At 45.3% G+C, this 22,949-nt stretch overlaps 1 protein-coding gene across 2 annotated transcripts in view; it reads left to right on the top strand.

Annotated features, from left to right (window-relative positions):
• Positions 1-19,549, top strand: part of TMEM71 (transmembrane protein 71) — a 221,822-nt gene extending 202,273 nt beyond the window's left edge. For both annotated transcript variants that reach the window (XM_086966232.1, XM_086966230.1), the window contains one exon: positions 17,870-19,549. In XM_086966232.1, coding sequence (XP_086822358.1) covers positions 17,870-17,949 — 80 coding nt within the window. In that variant the 3' untranslated portion in view covers positions 17,950-19,549. The remainder of the gene's footprint in view (positions 1-17,869) is intronic.
• Positions 19,550-22,949: the final 3,400 nt, after the last annotated feature.

The following is a 22,949-nucleotide window of genomic DNA, read 5'->3' as shown; positions in this document are numbered from 1 at the left end:
GCGTACATATCACATTTTTCCACGGAAAACTGACCCTTTTTTCACAATGTGTCTAGCTGTGGATTCTGGACCCTAGCTGAACTGGCACCTAGGGAAACCTAACAAACCTGAATGTTTTTAAACTTAGACACCCAGGGGATTCCAGGATGGGTTGACTTGTGTGGCTCTCACCAGGTTTTGTTACCCAGAATCCCTTGCAAACCTCAAAGTTTGTATAAAAAAAACACATTTTCCTCACAATTCTGTGATGGACAGTTCTGGAATCTGCGGGGAGCCACAAACTTCCACCCACGCAGCATTCCCCCAAGTTTCTCGATAAAATTGATACTTCACTTGTGTGGGAAAGATGTGGAATCTGCAAACTTTCACCCACCCGGCATTCCCCCACGTCTCCGGGTATTTGTGTTTGGGGGTGGGAGCATTGGCATGCCCATTTTGGGCAGCCCCCCCCCCTACATTTTCAAACTAAATAATCCCTGCCTAGTGGGATTTCTGCCCCCCTGGGGGCGGGGGGGGGGGGCAGAACTGCTCCCAGTTTCCCCTGGGGCAGAAAGACTATCAAGTTTGTTTGGGGGTGGGGGCATTTGCGAGCTTATTTTGGGCTGCCTCACCCCTAAATTTACATTTAAAAAATCCTTTGTGTCTAGTTCTAGTGTGCTTTCTGCCACCCAGGGGCTATTGCCCCTATCTGCCCCCGGGGGTGGAGGGGGGGGCAGAAATACTGATTATGCCCAAACCCCTTGGGGGAGGAAAGGCCCTTGTCAAGGGGCCACTCCCCCCTTCTTGGTGTCTAGTGGTGGATCTCTGCTTGGGGATTGCCCTCCTGCAGCTATCCCCAAGCAGAGATCCATGCTAATGATCTGGGGATCCCCTATGTTGATGTGTCCATTAACATATGTGGGTTCAAAAAATAAAATCAAGACTTTATATAGGCCTGCTATCACCAAAAAGGATATACTAAACAAATAGCATAAACTGCAGAACACTCCCAGTTTATTAACCTGCTAGGGCACCATAAAATTAATGTTATGTTGAGGCACCCTGTTTGGAAAAAGTGGCTACATGATGTCCAATTGCTGCTTGAAATTAAATGGTGACTAAACAGAGCTGATGATTCTGGGGAACAACGCTGTCCCCAGACCTCTGTCCAGTTGGCCGAGTTTTATGAGGAACTCCCCTGTCCACAAGTGCCCCATCAAGAATTTAGGAATATGGATGGACTAAGCACTAATAATGGACAACCAAGCAAGAAAGCTGATTTGCACATGTTTAGGATTACTTAGAATGATCCGGAAAGTCTTGGAACTTATCCCTGAGCATCTAAGGAAAACGGTAATTCAATCCTTGGTGGTCTCACGCCTGGACTACGGTAATTCCCTTTTCTTGGGTTCATCAAAGTATGTTATAAAGCAACTCTGGACCTTGCAGAACGCGGCAGCTAGGCTCCTCAAAACTCCAATTCACGAATCAGTGAGGGAGTACTTGGAACTGCATCTTTGGCTGGCTGATGATGCAACAATCAAATTCAAAGCCCTTTGCGTGGCACATAAGGCAATAAATAACAGAGGTCCCCCTAAAATCAGAGGTCTGGTCCTGCCACATGTCCCCACCAGAACTCTCAGATCATCTCAAGATCACCTCCTTAGAACCACAAGAATCAAGAGAGCAAGATGGGACGGCAAGTCTTTCACACGTCTGGTCCTAAAACTTTGGAATGCCTTGCCCCGCAAACTGAGACTGCTAGAAGAGGAATTCAGATTTAGGAAAAAGCTTAAGACATGGTTATTCCCCCCGTAACCTCAACAGGCATAGTTTCCCACTGCAGCTCAACTACTCATCGCTGGGAAGCCTTTGGGCATCCATGCACTTTACAAAATAACTAAGGGGCCCATTATGATATTGGGCGAATCACCACCGCCTGTCCGGCGATGGACAATGACGGCCCGTGGTGGCGATCCGCCCGCCAAATTTCCCTGGTTCACCCCGCCATATTAGTATGGCGGGGGCACAGCGGCAGATGGGAAGACTGTCCGCCTCTTTTCCGCCGGTCGGATTGCTGGCCGGGCGAAAAAGGGACTCAATATGGTGGCGATATCTTGGAGGCACCGCCATTCATATTAGGATGCATGCATGAGGAATTACCCCTACTCACACACAATGCTTCCATTCATACCATGGAGTGACTTTATGTTTATGTCCCAACTAGCTAAATCATCAGTGGGTATTGATATATTTAGCTCTTCACTCCTTTGCTCCTGACGAGGGAGGGTCAACGTTCTTATAGCCACACTTTCTTCAAAGTAACTTTGGGTTCAATCACCAAAGCACCATCACGCCTCACTGGGCGGTTTATATGGATTACCTATCAGAATTGTAGTTTACTAGTTTAAACACATTTATTAGGTAACCAAGTCCTGTGCATTGTTCAAAACAACTTGGTAGTCCAGGCGAAAAATTATGAGGGACCAGACAACTCTTTCATGGTGCTCCAAAAGGACCAGAGTAAGAAGCAGTCTAAGTTAGAAGAAACAGGCAGAAGATACTTTGGTCACTTGATAAAAGAAAATGAGTTGACAGTCAAATAGTACACCAAGGTTCTTAGCTAAAAGATTGGGAGTCAGGCCCAGTCCTAACTGAGAGGGCTACCATCTAGAAGTCCAACTGAAGGTGTTATGTTCCATACAGGTACCCCAATATCGGCTCAGCTACTAAATGCACCTTTCACCTTCATTGCCCTCATATTGTACTACAGAACGGTTCTTAGGACTGACCTTTTACCTAGTTGAGGCAATGACGAGAGGACCTGGGGTTTTCTCCGAAAGGCCTTAATCATTATGCATGAAGTTTCTTGGAATCACAGCTGGACAGCAGGCCGAACACCTCCTGCATAATAACTATGTACAAGGGTTATTCCTTCTGTCATCCTAGTTCGACATGACACAGCAAGGTATATCCCCAAGGGGTATCACTTTGGGTATATATACACCATCTCTTGCTAAGGTAGAGAGAGGAGAAAAGGACATTCATGCCGACACACTGATGTGAGACAATGAGGCTCCTGCACGCAGACACTCCAACTCGCAGTGGTCTGACATCTCTTGCGGGTTGTCCACCTCGAGACTAGAACGGGGTCCCACAGTCTCTTACTTCAGGTAATAGGGTTGACTTTATCCTAGAGGGATTCTTGGCTTTACACCCACATCCATGCTAGGTACACTTACGTACATCTAGTTAGGGTAGCATTGTAGGAGTATGCTTTTATTACTGTCATGTATTCTAATACTTGCCTGTATTTATCGTTTTAGCAGTATGGTAGAAATCTACCTTCCTTTTACTCTGTTAGTTCTTAAAATCATATATAATCTGTTACTGTCTAATGGTTGTCTCAGCACATCTATTTTACACTAGAATGACGCTGGTTCAATAAATACTTATTGAGAAATGTCCCTATCGTTTATTCTGTGTAACTCTCTCCGAGACAAAGTGAGCACGAATGACCGATCGACTAGTAGCACTGTTTTCACGATTCTGAGGGATCAGGGTTGTCATGTTTGATAGTTGCCAAGAACTATTTTCTCCTTGGTAAGAGTGGTTTCTAGTGGCACTGTGAGCTAGCTGGTATACAGGCTGACATACTCTGGGGGCTGTCCGGAATCAGTTTGGACAGCAAGCCCACAGGAATCAGTTTGGACAGCAAGCCCGCAGTGTATGTTGTCTAAACATGCAGAGCCTATATAGGTTCATAGGAACTACACGACAAAGGGAGACTCCTGTATCAGGAGTTCCATTTTGTACCCATTGAGTTTTAAGTGCATTTGTAGACATCAGGGAGGCTACAGATGACATACAGGTCTGAAAATTGTCAGTGGTAGAATGGTACTCATCCTTGAAAGAAATGATAATTGAGGTGCCGTTAGCATAAGAATAAACTGTACCCAAAAATAAAAAAAATTATTAGCAAACAGGGGAGACCTAAAGATGATATAGTGAGTCTTATAGAGGAACCCTGCACTACTCCAGGCTTCTTAGTTTGAGGGCTGAATGGAAGGGAGCAAAGTAGACTGCCTGAGTCCTCTTGGACAAAAATAAAGAAGAAACCTAAGAGCAGTGTGCTGAAGTTAGTGTGTTGCTGCATAGGTTTAGAAATGGTGTCAAAGGCAGCACTAAGGTCTATAGGAATGAACCCGGCTTTTCCACCTTGATCCAAGCAAAACTCCTTAGAGACAGAGATTAGAGCTGACCCAGTGGTATGGTAGGGATGAAATCCAGATTGACAATGGTCCAAAAGATATGAAATGAAATGAAGAAGGATTCATAGAGTGCAAACAAAGGTCTAAAGGCATCCAGGTGCTAATAACGGTTAGACCTGGGGGAGGGAGCACAGCCGAAAAAAGGCGTTTTAGCGTTAAGTGACCTTGAAACCTCCTTTAGAGAGTGATGAGCCCCATTTTTAAGACCTTTTGGAATGGGGTGTGATTCTTGAGGCTAATGATGAGGTGGGGAAGGAAATTTCAGTGCCAGGCTGCTGTCACTGAGAAAGCTCTGCTTCCCCATCTTTGCCTATCGACATTTGTGGACAAGCACCTGGTTATGGCTTGAAGACTGGAGCTGTCTGGAGGAAGTATACTATTGAAACGTGGTTTTAAGAACTTCAGGCCCAATGATGCGCAATGCCTTGTGAACAATGCATAGAGCTTTAAAGACAATAAGTTTGTCCGCAGGTAACCAGTGGAGCTTAGATATGTCTGCAGAGACTGATTGAGATTTAGGAATATTGAGAATCAGTCTTGCTGCCACATTTTGTACCGGCTGTAGCTTGGCAACAGCAGTTTTGTTACTATACAGGTAAAACGCATTTCAATAGTGCAAACTGGATGAGATCATTGCAAGGGCCACTTGCTTGCTTGTTGAAAGGGAGATATAGGGAAGCATCTTTCCTGAGAATTCTGCAGGTCAAACGACAGATTGATGCCAACCAACACTCCAAGATTTTTTGCTGAATGAGAGGGAATGGGTTACGGGCCTAGCTTTTCTGGCTAACAGGAATTATTCCAAATGGATGGTTGGCTCCCAAAGATCAAGACCTTAATCTTGTCTCCATTAAGTCTGAGTTCATTTTGGGCATCCAGATGGATACTGCCTGCATGCAGTTTCTAAAGTTGATGTAAATGGACTCTGTATCTTTGGTGATGGACACAATGATTTACATGTCATCAGTTTACGAGAGAGGCTGAAACCCAAAAAGACCTTATGAGCTTAGCATATAGATTGAATAGGGTCAGGTTCAGGGAGGAGCTCTGAGGAGACCCACATGGCAGGATGATAGGCTCAGAAAAGAATTGATCTAAGATTACTGTCTGCGACCTGTCACTGAGAAAGGAAGTTAAAAGCTTGAGCGCTGAGTCTGTGAGCTCCAATTCCTTCAGCCGTCCCACCAGCAGGATCGGGGAGATGGTATCGAAGGCTGCAGAGAGATCCAAAAGGATCAGACTGCCCTTCATCAACAATGGTTCGAATGTCGTTAATTCTTAGGAGGGCAAGGTTCAAAGGGCAAGCCTGACTTCATCTTAAGTAGATGAGACTCTTACCTCAGGTGTCAACTGAGTAAACCAAGAGAGGGATGCTATCAGACTATCCCTGGTTACCATAGTCTCTGGTGGACTTTTCTTTGCATAGGTGTCCCATTGGGGAGAGGTAGGGGACTCTGCATTAAGGAGATCAAGTTCTTTATAGATATTGAGTATTTTTGTTTGAAAAACCTCACAATTCGATTACAGAAATCCTGAGACACTTCTATGCTGGAGGAGCCTGAGGGTACGGAGAGCAGATTGACCAGCTTGAAGAGATCTCTAGAAGATTTGGCTGATTCAAACTTATTGGTTCACTCAAGGGATTTCTCTTATTTAACCCCTCCCCTGCTGGTGAGAGAATCGCTCCATCATCAGCCGCGGTCGCGCTGTGCTGATGACGGAGCGGTTCCGTCACGGCCCGCTCGGCACGCCTGCGCGGCGCGGATTCCGCGCCTGCGCTGAGCGTTCCATTAAGCGGACGCGGCCGTGACGGAACCGCTCCGTCATGAGCACAGCGCGACCGCGGCTGGTGATGGAGCGGTTCCGTCACCAGCATGGGCGCGCCGCACGGTCCCTCCGCCCTCTTAGTGCTGCGGTGGAATAGCCGCCGCAGCACAGGGGTTAATGGCAGCTTTGTATTTACCCCTAACCAACTTGTAGGGGGCCATTTCCTGCGGGTCATAGCTTTTACGCCAAGCCTGTTTTTGGAGACCACAGGATTGTCTTAGGTGGCTAAGCCTCTCAGAAAACCATGAGGAAGTCAGTAGCTTCCTACGTGTGTGCAAATTCCTAATGGGAGTGACAGTATTGATAGCAGAAGTGAGCCAGGAGGAGAACTCTATGGCTGCAAGTTGAACGTCCTCATGATCGGTCATGTTGCAGCTGTTTAAGGCCAGAGATGGAGTTTCTTGGGAGAGCCCTTACCAGATTCTTTTAAGCATTTTGTTGTTCACACAGTTAGGAACCTCTTGTATATGAGGCCAGGAAAGGGAGAAGGGGCCTGCATGGTGGTTGGACCAGATTAGTGTTAGGGGCTCAAAGGCCTTCAGGCAAGAGTCGTAGAAAATGGCATCCAAAGTATGGCCTGCTCCATGTGTGAGTGTTGTGACAAGGTGTGAGAGTCCACAACATGTCAAAATGTCCCAGAGTCCCTCAAGTCTTTGCATGTATTGTCTTCCAGATGGAAGTTCAAATCACCTAGGATCATGAGGTTGTGTTTCCCTAGGTGTGGTTCCATTAGGTGCGCATGCTCAGATTTTAAGGCAGCTGTAGGTCCAACAAATGAGCTGGTAGGCATTATTCTTATGGAAAAGTGTAACACTTCACAGTAGGTCAAAGTCGAAAGCGGTTCCATGAAGCATGAGTACTTATTTTTATGAGTCCAAAAATTGTAAAGCCTGGGGGGATGGTGTCCACCCGGCCAGGAACAGATGCCTCTTTTCCCAGGTTTTGGTGACAAAGACCCATTCAGGCTTGTGTGTCCTGATAAAATCTGCAAAGTCCACATTGTTCTTAACAACAGACCTGGTATTATTCTGGTATCCCATATATTTGGCCTTCCTGGAGACATTCACTTCCCTGGGGGATGGCAGGCTGGAGGGACAGGGACTGAACTACAGATGAGTGCAGTGAGTGATCTTAAATAATTCCACATGAGGTGCAGCTATTGTTATTGCTATGGTAAAGTTCATCGAATGCAATAAAAGATATACATTTCGATGAGTTACCATAGTTTTGCAAGTTTAGGAGCTACTCTCTAGAACAGAACTGATAGGGGTTCTGACGCAAGGTGCAGCATGGTCGTGGACCGGCGCAGACAGACTTGCCTTTGGTGCACATCCGCTGCGTGTCCAAGTGCTTACTTGATGGGGGTCAATCCTGGGAAGTGAGTCAAATCCTTGTTTCCAGCTGCTCAATCAGCAGATTGAAAAGCTGTGGCAAGCAGAGAATGAGAGTGAAGTCACTAGCAAATGCAGGCAGAGTTCAGGTTCAATAAAGACATTTACCTAATGATCGCTTACATGGGCACCCCACTCATCTTCCACCCACACAGGTACACTGCTCACACTCCACTAACAGCTGATGTTGCACTCAATAGGCCCCTTTACCCCCTTTGTGTCACACCTTTGCACTAATGAGGCAATGCTTACTCTGCCCTCATACAGACCCACCACTGAACTCACATAAGTTCACCAGGGGGTGTCAGAAAAGAAGGATGGCTGGGTGCTAGGGGATTGTCATGGAAGAAGAGCAGGTGGGTGCTGGGAAAGAAGGGCAGATGGCTACTTATGGAAGAGGGACAGGTAAGTGCCATTGGAGAGGGGCAGGTGGGTGGCCAGGGCGAAGAGCAACGAACGCCAGACTAGAGTAGGAGGCGAAAAAGCCTACAAACCAGGTCAGGGGGATCCCCCTGTAAGGCTTTCCAGGACAGAGTACCAGTAAATGGGGAGGCCATTATAATGAGCAAGGATTATAATGGGAAGGAAGCATTGTTTCAGAAAAGAAGAGGCCAGATGTAAGGCTGGAAAGAGTGCAAAGGGAAATGGTACCAAGAAGGGGAGTAAGAGTAGCAAGGGCTAGTAAAAGGAAAATGTGGATGATGCCAAGAGAGGCAGGGACATAGGGGTCTAAGAAAAATGGGAGTCTTTAAGTATGTGGTGCACAGAAATCCCACTTAGAGGGTCAGAACTGTCAAAGCAGTGGTCAAAATGAGGGATACGCGGTACATACTCTCTGCACCCGTCCCTTCTCATTTGCACTACGTCCACCCCTTACTTGGAGTGCTGACAGTTGCCAGACTTGACCTGATGTTGTGTCTCCTATACGGCAGGTGCAGTCTCCTCCACAGCGCCAGGGGCTCTCCGGATGCTCACAGCCTGTTGTGTCCCCAGCACCTGCCGGGTCAGCTAGGCCTCGGATCCAGCTCCTTGGGCTGGTGCAGTGTGTACTAAGGCTCAAGTCTGGTCTGCTTAGGCCTAAAGCATGCTCTCCTCTACAATCACCTGACTCCAAATGCCAGGCCACCCATGCAGCAACACCCCTACTCCTTCCATGGCCTGTGTAGCCCAGCCAACCGTTTTGCATTATGCAGCTCTGTTCTGCAATCCTATTAATCTGCCTATAAAGCTGCACTGCAGGATAGCAGTGGTTTTGGTTCCCACCACTTTGGCCACCTCACAAGCCCAGAAGCCCAGAAGGTGAAGTTGCCAGGTCGGATACCATGAGGAGAATGGCCAGATATCCAAATCTAAGTCAATTAGCCCTATATAAGCTGGAAAAGAGGTGCCTGTCAGTGGCTGGGAAAGAAAAGTTGCATCACAGGACAACTCCTGCACAATGCAGCATCCTGATTTCAAGGCCAAGGAACTACCCTTCTCAGAGAAATGGCACTGTTTTGTGGGCCATGCCCCGTTAGTATGTAGTGTTTATTTCCAGCATTCTTAGGTGGAGTGATAAAGCCGAAATTAGATGGGAATTTTCTAGTTCCATGGCTGAAATGCACCCACTAGAGCTTATTTAGTTCGTTTGTCTTTTAATAGGACTTTCTACGTATTTTGAGCCTGTTCTTAAACTTAGTCCAATATTTTCACATAATAGGAAAAAATTCTGAGTTGGCCAATGACGTATCAGGGCTTAAGACTATTTCATTCCATTTCAATAAATTGTTCATTTTGTAAACATGCCTCTCAAAGGTATCAATAGAGAGCAGTCAAACTGAGTCTAGTATGTTATGTTATGGTGGAGAAGTGTGGCTCACTGGTTAGAGCAGGCAGACCCTGAAGCAGAGGTCAGACCCGGGACCAGGGTTCGATTCCCGACGCGGCAGGGTGTTGAGCTCATATGTCCACGGACTCGATAATTCTCGCTTCGGTGCCTGACCTAATCATGGGTTCACACTCTGCAACTCTGGGCATTAAGCTTGCTTAATCTCCACAACGGCCCCACGCGGCGGGATGCCTGGCTTTCACCTTGGGGATGCCCTGTAGGGGCTATCTCACAGGGAAAAACCAGGACGGGTTCCCAATGCAAGCGCGGAGATACCCCTTCGGGGGTCGATTCTGGCGCTATATAAGAAATGTAATAATAATAATAATAATGCTACTGGATTTATAAAGCAGATGGAGACCCGTAGGCATCCCAGCACTGGATGAGGAAGGGAATATCCCACGGAGGTCAGAGAGCACATTGAAATTTTCAGGTCCTGAAAAGGCCTTGAAAAATTCTAGCTCATTATCCATGTTTCGAATGGCCAAGGGAAAGGAGTTCCAGAGTTTGCCACATTAAAACTAAAAGAATGTCTTCCACTTCTTGCTCGTCTAACCGAGGGGACGGTAGCCAGATGTAAATCAGAGGATCTGAGTGGCCTATTTGGACTATGGTGGGTGATGAGCTGGTGTAGGATAGGAGGACCTTGCAAGTGTAAAACTCCATAGACAGTGCACAGGGATTGATTTCCATTCTCTGGGCAACAGGTAACCAATAAAAATCTATCAAGCCCTGTCTGACTGACTCCTGCCCAGGGTTCCCAAGTAGGATGGGTGCAGCAGCATTTTGCACCACTTGTAAATTCAGAGTAACTACCCTAGGAGAGCATAAATAAAATGGGTTGATGTAGTCCAGATATGAAATAATCAATGTCTGAACTACCAGCCTTATTGTGGTCTGAGGGAGCACGGGCAGAATCTTGTGCAACATGCGCAGGATTCTAAAACAACTGGCCGATAAATTAGTGGCCTGGGTCTCCATAGCTAGGGCCTTATCAAGCCACACCCCCAAGCTTTTTATTGCTGTTTTGGCAGCTGGGGGAAGGCCAAGACATAGGGCCAATCCAAGGCCTATTGGGGGAAGGAATTCCTCCCTAGAATCCTGAGTTCTATCTGTCAGCTGACCATCTGTTCAAAACAAGGCTGTGGGTGGTACCCTAGTATTTACCGGGCTTCTGAGGGGTCCCATTTACTCCCCATTAACAACTTCAAGTGCCTATTACTTAACACCCGCTCTCTGCATAGGCACGCCTTAGACATTTTTGAGTTGTTGACATCCGAAAAACCATTATGTCTTATGCTTACGGAAACCTGCCTCAATGAGTCTTCAACCCGGATATCGCGACAGCCATTCCTCCGGACTATATACTTTACAGACAGGATAGATCACTGGGTAAGGGTGGAGGGGTCGCACTTGTAGTTCAAAGATCTTTCACTTGTGTAGTCATACCATCTTTGCCTATTTCTGGTTGCGAATCTCTTGCCTTTTCCATCACTTTGTCCCCTCATCAATCGTTCTCTGGGCTCCTGATTTATAGACCTCCTGGCCTGGGGGTTTCTTTCTTTGATGAGTTTCAATCAGCTATCACCACTCTTTGCTTGAAGGGTGAACACTGTATAGTGCTAGGGGATTTTAACATTCACATGGATGTTGAGTTAGACAGTGATGCAATCAAAATTAATGACATCACCGCCCCTCTAGGTCTAACTCCATACTTGTCGAGTGCGACTCATGATAAGGGTCACACTTTGGATCAAGTGTTTTCCACCATCCCCCTTATCACGACCTGTCCCATCCCTGTTCTCTGGTCTGACCACTCTTTGATCTGTTTTCTAATTCAGGGCAGAAGTAAACCATCCTGTACAAACTCTAACCATCTCAGGCACCCCAGTAGGCCTTACCATAAAGTCACTCCTGAAAGCCTCGCTCAAGCATATCAGGAATATCCTTGCATTCTATCAGGTCATTTGGAGAGTGACCTTGATACGCTACAGAAATGGCTGACTGAGAGGCTAGATGACCTTGCTCCACTCTCTACACCTCGCTCATCCACCAAGCGTAGCTCGGCGCCATGGTTCTCAGAGTCTCTTGCTCTGGCTCGGCGTAACTGTAAGTTAGCAGAAAGACTCTGGCGGAAGCAATACGATGCGGAAGCCAAGTCCGTCTATAAATCATCTATTAAGTCCTATCACGCCGATATTCTGGAGGCAAAAAAGAACTATTTTTCCAACAGAATTGAGTCAGCATCAAACTCCTGTAAAGAAATCTTCACTATTGTCAAGGAGTTTGTCTCTTCCAAAGCCAGTGCAGTTCAGCACAAGTTCTCTGAACCTTGGGTAAATGAGCTGGCAAATTTCTTCACTACTAAAATCAAACTGATTCAAGAATCTTTCCCTCCCTCTGACCTCAGCTCAGTTCTCACTGATTGTAATCCTTTGTCCTCTTCATCTGAATCCAGTCCTGTCTTATCGGAGTTTCCAGTTCTGTCTACATCTACTTCTCTGGATCTCCTACTCAGGATCAAATCAGGCTCTCCATTGGACCCCTGTCCGGCGACCTTTTTAGCTAGTAATGCCAAGATTTTGAACCCTTTAATAAATCCTGTTCTCAATCTATCCTTGACAAGTGGCACTGTCCCGCCGGCCTGGAAAAAGGCTATGGTTGTTCCACTCTTGAAAAAACCTGGCCTTGATCCGGAAAAGCATGTAAACTATAGACCAATATCTCTCCTACCTAGTTTAGCTAAGATCGTCGAGAAGCACGTCCACTCTGTGCTCTCCTCTTCCTGGAAGACCATGGTCTACTCCACCCCACCCAGTCAGGCTTCCGCTCCAATCTGAGCACTGAGACCGCTCTCTTGGAAGTAAATGAAGCCATCAAGGAAGCTCTTGACTCAGGTGGAAGAGCTATGCTGGTGATGTTAGATCTGTCGGCGGCCTTCGACACCGTCCCCCATGAGGCACTCTTGAGTAGACTCTATGAGATCGGTCTCAGAGGGATGGTGTTGAGCTGGCTGAGATCCTATCTAGCGGGTCGTTGACAAGTGGCCTGGGCCCCCCCGTACTCTGCCAAGGTGCCGCCGATGGAGGTCGGAGTCCCACAAGGGTCGGTGCTTAGCCCGACCCTTTTTAACATCTTTATGACTCCACTGGCGGTACTGGCGGACTCTCTTGGTGCCCAGATCATATCATACGCTGACGACACACAGCTTCTCTTCACTTGTAAAAAGGGTGCGGAGTTTGACGGGGAGAGCATCCGTGGCTGCCTTGGGGCTGTCTTTGACTGGTTTCAGCGAAGCAGCCTCAAGTGCAACCCTGACAAATCGGAGGTGCTCTTCTTTGGCTGTCAGGTTGACCGCCTTGGCAGGAATGGTGGCCGGTGAGTATGTCACCTCCATCATCTTCCTCCTCGGTGGCCAAAAACCTTGGGGTCAAAATTGATAACACCCTTTCACTGAAATCCCAAATAACAGGTCTCACGGGCACATGCTTCGGTCTGTTAAAAATGCTGCGCAAATTCCTCCCTCTGCTTCCTCTGGTCCACAGGAGGTTGACGGTACAGGCCTTAATTTGTTCTAGGCTCGTCTACTCCAATGTCCTTTATCTCGGTCTTCCGGACTACCTCCTGCAAAGACTTCAAGTGGTCCAAAACTCCGCGGCAAGGGCCATTTTTGGCCTACCCCGCCATGCTAGGGCATCGGAGTTGCTTCTCTCCCTTCACTGGCTTCCTGTCAGGAAGCGGATTGTTTTCAAGGCACTTACGTTGGCCCATAAGGCTCTCCACTCGGTCGGGGCCTACTACATTCAGAAACGGCTTTTTTTCTATAAGCCCACTCGATCTCTCAGATCTGAATCTCTTGGCCTGGCAACTGTCCCATCCATTAGGAAAGCCAGGATAGGTGGTCGCTCGTTTAAACATCTCGCCCCTAAACTGTGGAACTCCCTTCCCGTGGATCTTCGCCGCATTTCCAATCTGCTGGCCTTTAGAAAGGCCTTGAAAACTTGGCTTTACAGTCAATAACTGGTCTGTCCCTTATTTCCTCATCTTTCTTTTCAGCTGTGGGTCAGAAAGCGCCGGGACACTCCTTGGAGTAGCCGTGCGCTATATAAGACACCCATTAACATTAACATTAACATTAACAAGGTCCCTAGGTGGGGTTTGAGGGATCTCCATCAGGAACAAGTGAAACAAGCATTTGCAATGCAATATATCTCGCATTTGCGAGAGTTTAAGCTATTGACAGTGCAAATGTCAATGTCTTTTATTTATGTTTTTAAAAAGTCAATACGTGAATAAAAGGCATTGTCATTTACAATGTCAACTGCCCAAATTCTTGCAAATGTGAGCCCTATTGCACTGCAAATGCTTGTTTCTATAGGGCTTTACCCCTTCTCGACTCTGCTTTAAAGCGCTGAGTGCGGAAAGAAGACATAAGGCAGAGAAGGACATGAGAGGGCAGTAGGCACCAGACATAGGGCGAGTGTACAGCATATGGGAGGTGGGCACCTGCTAATGTGTAAAGGTGAGTAATTGTGCAGTGCTTAAACGCCCTAACGTTGTGTGAAAGCACTGCAGAGGGGAAGAAAGGAAATGTGGGTTGAGGGTGAGAATGGGAGAGAGAGTCACGTGTCACAAATAAAAGGGGATCGGGTAAGCCCGGGAGTAAGAGATGCTTTGGTTATATAACCAGGAATTGACACAATACGGCAATATTTTAATTGAAGATAAGGTTTTAATTGAAGATAAGGGTGGCTCCTTTAAAAGGGGAGAAGTTGAACTAGCCAGTATAGCTGGGGTCACAGGGTGATAGTGTGCCCCCCTCCACCCACACACACACACGAGTCATCTTTAAACTCACCCCTAGAGTGTGATTACAAAGGCTGCTCTGGAGCCTAGGCTGGCCTCTGGTGTGCACGAACAGGGGTGCACAGACTGATGGGTCCTTATCTGGTCTCATTAGGCATCTTTACACGATTCCCCCCAGATGCAAGACTTCAGAGTGACACTGTTGAGTCAGAATACCTGCTCTGCTGATCAGGCCAATGCCAGCACACAGGGTACCAAGTCACCATAAAGTGCCCAACACTTGGTATGCCAGAAACACTCTACTCCCTGGGGCTGAAACTCAGGGCTGTGTACTGAGTGTTAAATGTATACTCATGACCTGTGAACGGTCAGAACATTAATAATTTCGAGTGAGTGAGTACTTTATATATATGAACAGGTCATAATTTGCCTTAATCGTCCCTGATTGGTAGTCGGTGTAATATCACACGGACCTCACAGCTCAGAGAGTTCAATGTCAAATGAAATATTTCCAACCACTGCACAGCGTGAACTTATCGCACTCGACATTGCGTGTATGTAACATGCGCATTACACGCAAATACAGCAGAGCCGAAATATTACCCCAAACAATCAGTGAAAGTGGGATGAAGAAGAACGGTCCAGTGTATGCGGGTAGAAACTCCAGGGCGATCTGGATCCGTGGAGCCGAGGGGGGCAGGGGGAGGGAAACTGAAAGCCAGAAGTGAATCCGGCCACGGCCGCACCGGAAGTCAGGCAAGGTCGCCTTGTGACGGGGGCGTGGCCGTGTTCGGACCGGAAAGGAGGCAGGAGGCGTAAATCCGTCTTGCGGCCCGGGGCTCCTGTGAGCGGTGGAGAGCCCCGGGGCCGCCAGCAGGAGGTTGCGGAAGTGTTGCGGGCTCCCTTGACCAAGTGGGAGCCCCGGGAAAGGAGCGTGCTGCGAGTGGAGTCCCCCGAGATTGGCCCGGTAAGTTCCAAAGGGCTGGGGGGGCCTCAGTGCTCTTGTGTGTGTATGTGTGCGGGGGTGTCTCTGCATGTATGTATGTGCGTGCGTGCATGGGCGCTCGTGTGTGTTTGTATGCATTGTGTTGCGTGGGTGTATGTGTGTGTGCGCGCATGCGTGAGTGTGGCTGTGTGTGATTGAGAGTGAATGGCAGGCAGGGGATGTGCACGGCGACGTGCGCGCCCTCGAGGAGGAATCTGAGACAGCGAGGCGCGTGGGTGATCGCTGTCTCACATTCCCCCAGACACGCCAGCAAAAGATGTCGAGCAGACAAAGCATGCTTCGCATGCTTTTTAGGTCTGCTCGACCTAAAAAACAGCTGTGTGTCATCTGCGTAAGAGACTAAGGAGATCTCAAAGGTAATATCCGCCTGTGGTTGCAGATACACATTAAATAACATGGGACTCAGGGAAGATGGCTGTGGCACTCCACAGGTAACTGGGGAAATGTCTAAGGAGCAAACTTCATAAAATATTGGGAAGGATCGTTCCTTCAGGAAGGAGCCCACCCAGTGCAGAGCTTTACCTGCTCACCAGCCATGCCAATCCTTTCCAGGATCAACGGTGTCAAAAGCCTCGCTCAGGTCCAAAAGTACGATGGTAGTCATGTCCTTGGTCAATCTCCTTTTAGCATCCTCCACAACTGCCAAAAGGGCAGTCCTAGTACTGTGCTTGGGCCAAAAGCCAGTTTGCGTGTGGCGCAAAAGGGGGTTAGTCTCAAGGAAGTCTGAAAGAAGTCTATTAACATATTTCTCTGCAACTTTGCTGATGCCTCGAATATGAGAAATTGGGCAAAAGATCCCCTGGCATGTGGGATCAATTTTTTTTATCAATGACTTCGACCACTGCATGTTTCAGAGGTTGTAGTACTGTTCCAGAATCCAGAGAGAGGTTGACTATTTAGAGCAGGATCAAGAAGATGTTTGCTGCCGCAAAAGTAAGAATTTTCAGGGGGTGCAGGGGGGACCCAGAAGTGATTTGGCTAAAAAAGACAATGAACTTATCAACCGTCAGAGGGGGACATTCAGAAAGGATAGGAGAACTACTCTCCTTACTATTGTACAAGGGGAGGAGGTAAGAACCTACATGTACATTTTGAAAAGGTTGGTAAATATCCGATATTTTGGTGTCAGAGTAATTGGCCAATGCATTGCACCTCTCATTGGTGGATTCAGAGGGTGGGCCATAAGACGTTCGTTCAAGCAGAGTTTTTGTGATCTTGAATCTCTCTCTGGGGGAGTTGGCAGCTGCATTGATTCTGGTGTCAAAGTACGAGACCTGAGCAGATTTGATTTCAGTATAGCATGCCCTGACTGTCTTCCTTAAGTGGTGAAGGGAGTGAAACTCACAGTATGAATAATAATAATCATACTCGATAAACTCAATATCCATCTTAGCTATATTTTATAAGATGGGCTGATTTAGTGTAGGGGAGGTAGAACGAAAGTGAAAAACGGTGCTAGGCAACTTATAATCGCTCCACTCCCCGAACAATGTCCTCCGTCTCCACATTTGCAGTGTGTGTTCATTCATGCAAAGTGGTCAGCTAAATCATAATGGAAAGTTGGCCATTTGAGTCCCTTGGCACGGAGGCGCTGTGGATGAAGGCTGTAGTCCTAGGGAGACACCTATAGCAGGAGCTCATTGCTCTGAGCTTCGTTTGCACCCATGTGCAGCAACAACTCCAAAGAAGCCCCAGCAGCCTTCAAAACGGTACAGGTGAGCATATGGGGGGATTAAAAGTGCCAGGTCAGCTTTAATCTGCCTCACCAAATATGCAGTGCCTGCACTTTCAGTTTCATAATTGATATTGACCTTGGAAATGAAAGCTTTCTACTTCAATCTGGCAGCCATTATTACTTCTTTGGAATCAAGTCAAGTCAAATTTATTCAAATGTCGGTATTTTAAAATCATTACACTATATAATATCATTACATTACTTAAAACATCCAATATATAAAAAAGAACATTTATAAAAAAAATAGAATCTTCGTTCATTATTCTACACTTCGCATTACGTCTTTGGAATCACATATTGAGTTTGTAAACTATTTCTGGTACAATTCTTTAACGTTCTGTTAATCTATACTATAATTAATGTGCATGACCACCACATCATGACACTTGTGCTGGTTTTACTGCTGCTTGATCACGTGGCATGGTGATAGGTATTTCGAAAAGATATTGTGTGGACTAAACATCATGTCAAATATACTGGGTCAAATTCACAAAAGTAATCTGAGACAAAATCCTAACTTTTCGACTTTCGGTATTCAAAAAAAGGCATTTAGGAGTAGTATAGTTAGGGGGCCTGATTCCCAAAAGTAATCTGAGACAAAATTTGAACTTTCGGTATTCAAAAAAAGACATTTAGGAGTAGTAAAGTTAGGATCCCTAACTTTACTACTCCTAAAGTGAGACAAAATCATAACTTTACGACTTTCGGTATTCAGAAAAGGCATTTAGGAGTAGTAAAGTTCGGATTTTGTCTCAGTTTAGGAGTAGCAAAGCCCCTCTTTCTGCTTCTTAACATGCTTTTTACTATCACCACCATGAGGTCTGTTGAGTCACTTTCACATCATGAACATCTTGAATTAAAGCAGCCTTGTGTTTGTCTCCACTTATACTCATTAAATACAGTACCTTATAAAAAAATGCGTATGCTGCTGTTTGTATTTTGCAAGTTCAATAGCTTTTTTGAGCTAATTTTGTCTCCTTTTTTCAGAATTCAACATAGCAAGAAGTCCGATTTACCTGATCATCATGATATTGGTATGCATTTTGATTTCTACCTGGGGGGCCTAACTTTCGACTTAGATGGACATACAAACTTCTCCAAAGTGAGCAAGAAAGTTTAGGATTACAAGTATATCTCGGACTGCACCCAAGACCCAGAAGCTTTTTCAAGAAACTGATCAAATAAAATCTATTTCTTCTCACTAGATTCATATTTCACAATTTGCAAAGATGAATTCAAAGGCCTTGCTAACATAGTCTACACACGAGGAGAAAAATGGCAAGAAAGCTCGACATCTTCCAGCTGAAAGTCCAACTCATGAAAAGGCTGTATCATGTGCTTGCAATGCGTATAATAGCGAACAAAGTGAAAATAATATATTTTTAAGAATGCTAGATTTTTTAAAGACAGCAAATTCACCTTTTATGTTGGACTAGTGGTTGACAAATGATCTTTTTAATCTGTGATTTTGAAATTGTGCATCACTATTAAGAAGCTGTATAGAACAGACTAATGTGTCAGATCAATGCTCGCCTCCTTTGACAGTGCAAGGTACTTACTTTTTCAGAAATGTATTAAATTGCAATGAGTTACTGTGAGTAAGGTTTTTCCAGGCAAGAAACTACAAACATGTTCTGGCATTTCCTTTCTTCTTGAAGTTGCAATAATAATAATTATATATTTTATGTAGTGCTTTATATCGCAATTATGCTGTTTCTAAACGCTAATAATTTTGCCCAATGGAATGGTTTTGAATTAAGTCATCTCGGAACGACAGAAGACCCAGTTGACCTTGCCAGTAGTCACACATTGACTACAGATCATGGCAGATGTCAGCGGCGAGTGTTACGTCACCGTGCAATTTTACCGGGTTATATGATACCAGATGTGTATGGGCTTTATTTTATTAGGAACATCCGATGACAAAGGAACGAGTCACATATGGTATAAAACTATTTTGTCATGCAACTGAGGGCAGTGGACTTGTCGCTGTCGTCACAAGGGCTTCAGGGCTTGCGCAGTTTTTGAGAAAAAAAGGAATAGAACTTTTTGTAAACCTTCGATGTTTCGGCACAACACTGCTTTGTATTGTATTTTCCTAATCGAATGAAGGATGCATAATGCATAATGTACAATGAACAATGAGGCTTTCTTCAGTTGTATGATTTTTGTAGTTCTTATCATTCCAAAAATCATGTCTCTAAATATAGTTAGATTAGAAAGAGGGGAAATCAGACATTACTGTACGGAAAAACATTTATTAGACAGATTTTGCCCTATTTCTGTTTTCAGCCATGTTTCAACTATTTTCATTTATATGAGTCATTTTGGGAAAGCAGAAAAATGTCCCTTTCGGCAATTTAGAACAGTATCTGGCTATTAAAATTGTATAGAACTCTTTATTGTATATATTGTTTAATAGGTCTTTTCTAGCCTTTTAATTAAGTGAAGATATTTATATACTGTCAACGAAGTGCCTTTTGATCACCTGTTACGAAAGTGATGTACCACGTGTGAAAATAAAACTTTCTTTGAGTGTTTCCCAGTTTGGATACCTCTGAAGGTACTGATTATAGAAATATAAACCGTGTACTGTAGTCATTTACAGAAGAATACACTTCTCATGAGTTTATTTCGTATCTTAAATCAATAAAGAGAAACCACAGTCAGTGAGTGCCATTCAGTACGTCCATATTTTAGCAAGACTCGGCGTACGAGGCGACAGCATTTCAAATATTATTATACTACGGTTGGTTGGCTCCATTCATCTAAAGTATATAAAATCACTGTGATAAATATGTGTAAGACAACAGCAAGAGGAGGTTGTGGACGGGCCATAGAAAAGGAAAAACAGAAAAACGTTGGATTCTATGGCACATTATTAGCAGGCGAGAGATTGTTTGAGTGAGTGAATAAATGAATAGACCTGTATAGCTGAACATTTTAAAATGAAGCTGTTTAGTTTAGTTTTTAAGTCTGAGCTAGATACAGCTTTCGCTATCTCACCAGCCTCATGTAATAAACAAATCATAAAGGAAAAATACATAAATAAATACTAAACACATAAATATATGCATACATAGGAGGGCTTTACATTAGCCTTTATCCATTAATCTATTCATGTTTTGTTTCTGCTCACAACAGCTTTGGGCAATGGGCAAGCCCACTTCAAACACTGGCTCTCTTGCGCCAGGAGGGATAGCTATTTTACTGATCGCACATGCACATGTGCATAAAAGAAGTGCACTTGAGTTCTAGGGCTGAGGAGCAAATTTTTACTTTGCCAGTGCTTTTTTCCCCATTCTTTATCCTTTTGTGCTACCCTGCGTGTTTTAATTATGACTTCAGGTTACAGTAATAAAAAGGCAATAGCATATTTTCTTTGCTCCAAAATGAATCCCTAAGATGAAGTCAAGTGGCAGATATCACCACTGGTTATGTGCAATAGCCAACATAGAGTCCTGCGCTGAATCTTTTCCAAGGTTGGAGAGATCGGCGGTTTGCATTGGGTGCAACAAGCACACTGAAATACCCTGGTCTAGAAAAGGCTTTTTGATAATCAACAAATTGAGCTGGCATGTACTGTTAAGTATGGAAGAAATATTTTCTTTTCAGGACGAAAACCTGCATCCACCAACAGGTGGCATGCTTCACCATAGGGTTCGTTCTCACACTTCAACAAAGTTGTGGTGTGGGGTAAAACTCCTAAAATTTAGAGAAGCTCTTTGGATGTTCTTAAATTGTCCCTATGTGTATAAGATATATGGGTGAGTGGAGCAGAGAGTAAGAAGGTGTACAGAGTGAAGTTAAAACTATCGCCTAAACAGACAATAGATTTTATTGTTGTCCATTAAGGTCAGAATTAAAACAAACAAAAGCGAGTGATTAGGGAAAAATCTGTGTATCCCTAATTATTCTATGGTCAATATGTTTCTGCTTTCGAATTACCCTTAGATAAGGTGTATGGGCATTTATCAGGATTTACAGAAAGTCACTCTGCTATGCACTGTCAATGAGCCAGTCAGTGCAATAGAAATTAAAAGAAAGAAATGCGATGCAAAAAGTGGTCACCAGAACTTTAAGGGAATCCACCTCTCACGGACCCGTAAAAGTTGGGTCTCATTGCCTCCTATCAAGGTGCCCATTGCAAGAGGATAAGGGTACATGCAGTTATCCCTCAAGCGAGACCATGTCTCACCAGGTTTGAGGATCTATAGTTATATGTAGATTTTTCCCAGATCACTTGCTTTTGCGTGTATTAATCCTGTCCTTTTAAATTACTTTTAGCAGACCCAGTGCTCCCACTGGATCGGAGACATGTTGAAAAAGGTTTCTTCCTTAAGCCGGACCGCCCGCCTGAGGACCACTCCTCATTTCGCCCTAGCTCTATCCTCAATATCGAGGTGAACCTCCTCGCCAAAACTCTTGCCAACAGACTCATGGGACATATGCATGACATGGCCCAGCCGGATCAGGCTGCCTTCATACCTCATAGACCCACACACCACAATATCCAACATGTTCACAATGCCCTAGCCATGGTTGATTGTCTAGGAGGTCTGGCAGTCATATTCCTGGCGGATATTGACAAAGCGTTCAACTTGAATTTTGCCCTGCGGTTCCTATCCTAGGTCTACTTTTTATATCTGGGTGGCAAACGAGGTGTCTGTCCCCTTCCTTACCCATAGTAGCACTGCACAGGGGTGCCTGATGTCTCCCCTGTTGTTCGGTCTGGCTATGGAACCTTTGGCTGCATGGTTAAGGGTGGACGCTCAGGTACGTGACTTTTGAGTGGTCGCCGGAGTGGTCTGACAGAATCGCACTATACGCAGATGATGTTTTGTTCTTTCTTACAAATCCACGGACTTCTGAGCCCCATATTATGCAGATTATTCAGATATTTGAAGCCACTACTGGACTATGTATGAATGCTGGGAAGTCAGTGGTGGTCTCTGTGAGAGGCTCTGCTGGCGACATGGAGTGTGCTTAGATTCAATGCATTTTCCTTAAGAGGCGAAAACGTCCCCAATCTGCACTCAATTGTATTTAAAGAAATAAAATGGTAACCCAAAGGTAATCTAAAATTCAAATTATTTGCTTTCCTTTTCTTTTCTTTTTTTCTGTCTTTTTTCCGTTAGTCAATCATCGGTAATGTTACTGTCACATTACAACATCATAATGTTATATTCTTAAAGCATTCCTTTAATGGCAAGCCTCTTAAGGAAAACGCATCAAATCTAAGTATTAATAATGTCTTGAGCCCAGGAGCAAATGTGTTTATTTGATTAAAACACCAAACACAATTGGGAGTGCGATAGTCTTATTATTTTCTGATCATTTTGGACATGGAGTCTGCGGCTGGTTTAACACTGGCTAGACATTCTTTCAAATATCTGGGGGTATTTATGTCCCCCGACCCCTCAATATAATGGTCCCACAAAATGTGCCCAATGCTGTCACTTGTCTCCCTGCTGGGCAGATCGACCAATTTTAAAATGGTTTCTCTTCCTCGTATGCCCTATCATCTCCAGAATTACCCCCACACTATTCCAATGTCATGGTTCCAACAGATTAATGCTGTTCTAAACCAGTTTTTATGGGGTGGTGGTGCAACACACATTGCCGTCCGGACATGTTCACTTATTGTTGGGGAATAGCGTCCGCCGATGTACAATCCTACTATGCTGCCTCACACCGACTGATCATTAATGACTGGTGGTATATCTCAAGATGACCCAGAATATGCCACGGAGGGATGGGAGATGGGTGGAACCCCACTCCTGAACCTCCTCTACAGTGGGATAGGGCTGGGCTTTCTTCCCCCTGCGACGCGGGTAGTTATATCCATATGGTGTTGCTCCCTTCGGCGGATGGAGTGGTGGGGGAGATTGTCACGGGAGACTCCCTTGTGGCATGGTATGCTTCTTCATCAGGTAGCCTTACTAAATGGGTTCCAAAAATGGGATGATATAGGGTTGTCCCCTGGGCGAAGTTATGTAAGGTCCCGTCTTGAAATCCTTCCATTAGCTGCAGACCGAGTTTCAGCTTCATTGTAGCCATTTCTATA

This window comes from Lissotriton vulgaris, chromosome 4_1 (genome assembly GCF_964263255.1).
Source record: "Lissotriton vulgaris chromosome 4_1, aLisVul1.2, whole genome shotgun sequence".
Lineage (NCBI taxonomy): Eukaryota > Metazoa > Chordata > Amphibia > Caudata > Salamandridae > Lissotriton > Lissotriton vulgaris.
The sequence above is the reverse complement of the archived record's forward strand: the minus strand, read 5'-3'. Positions and strand labels throughout refer to the sequence as shown.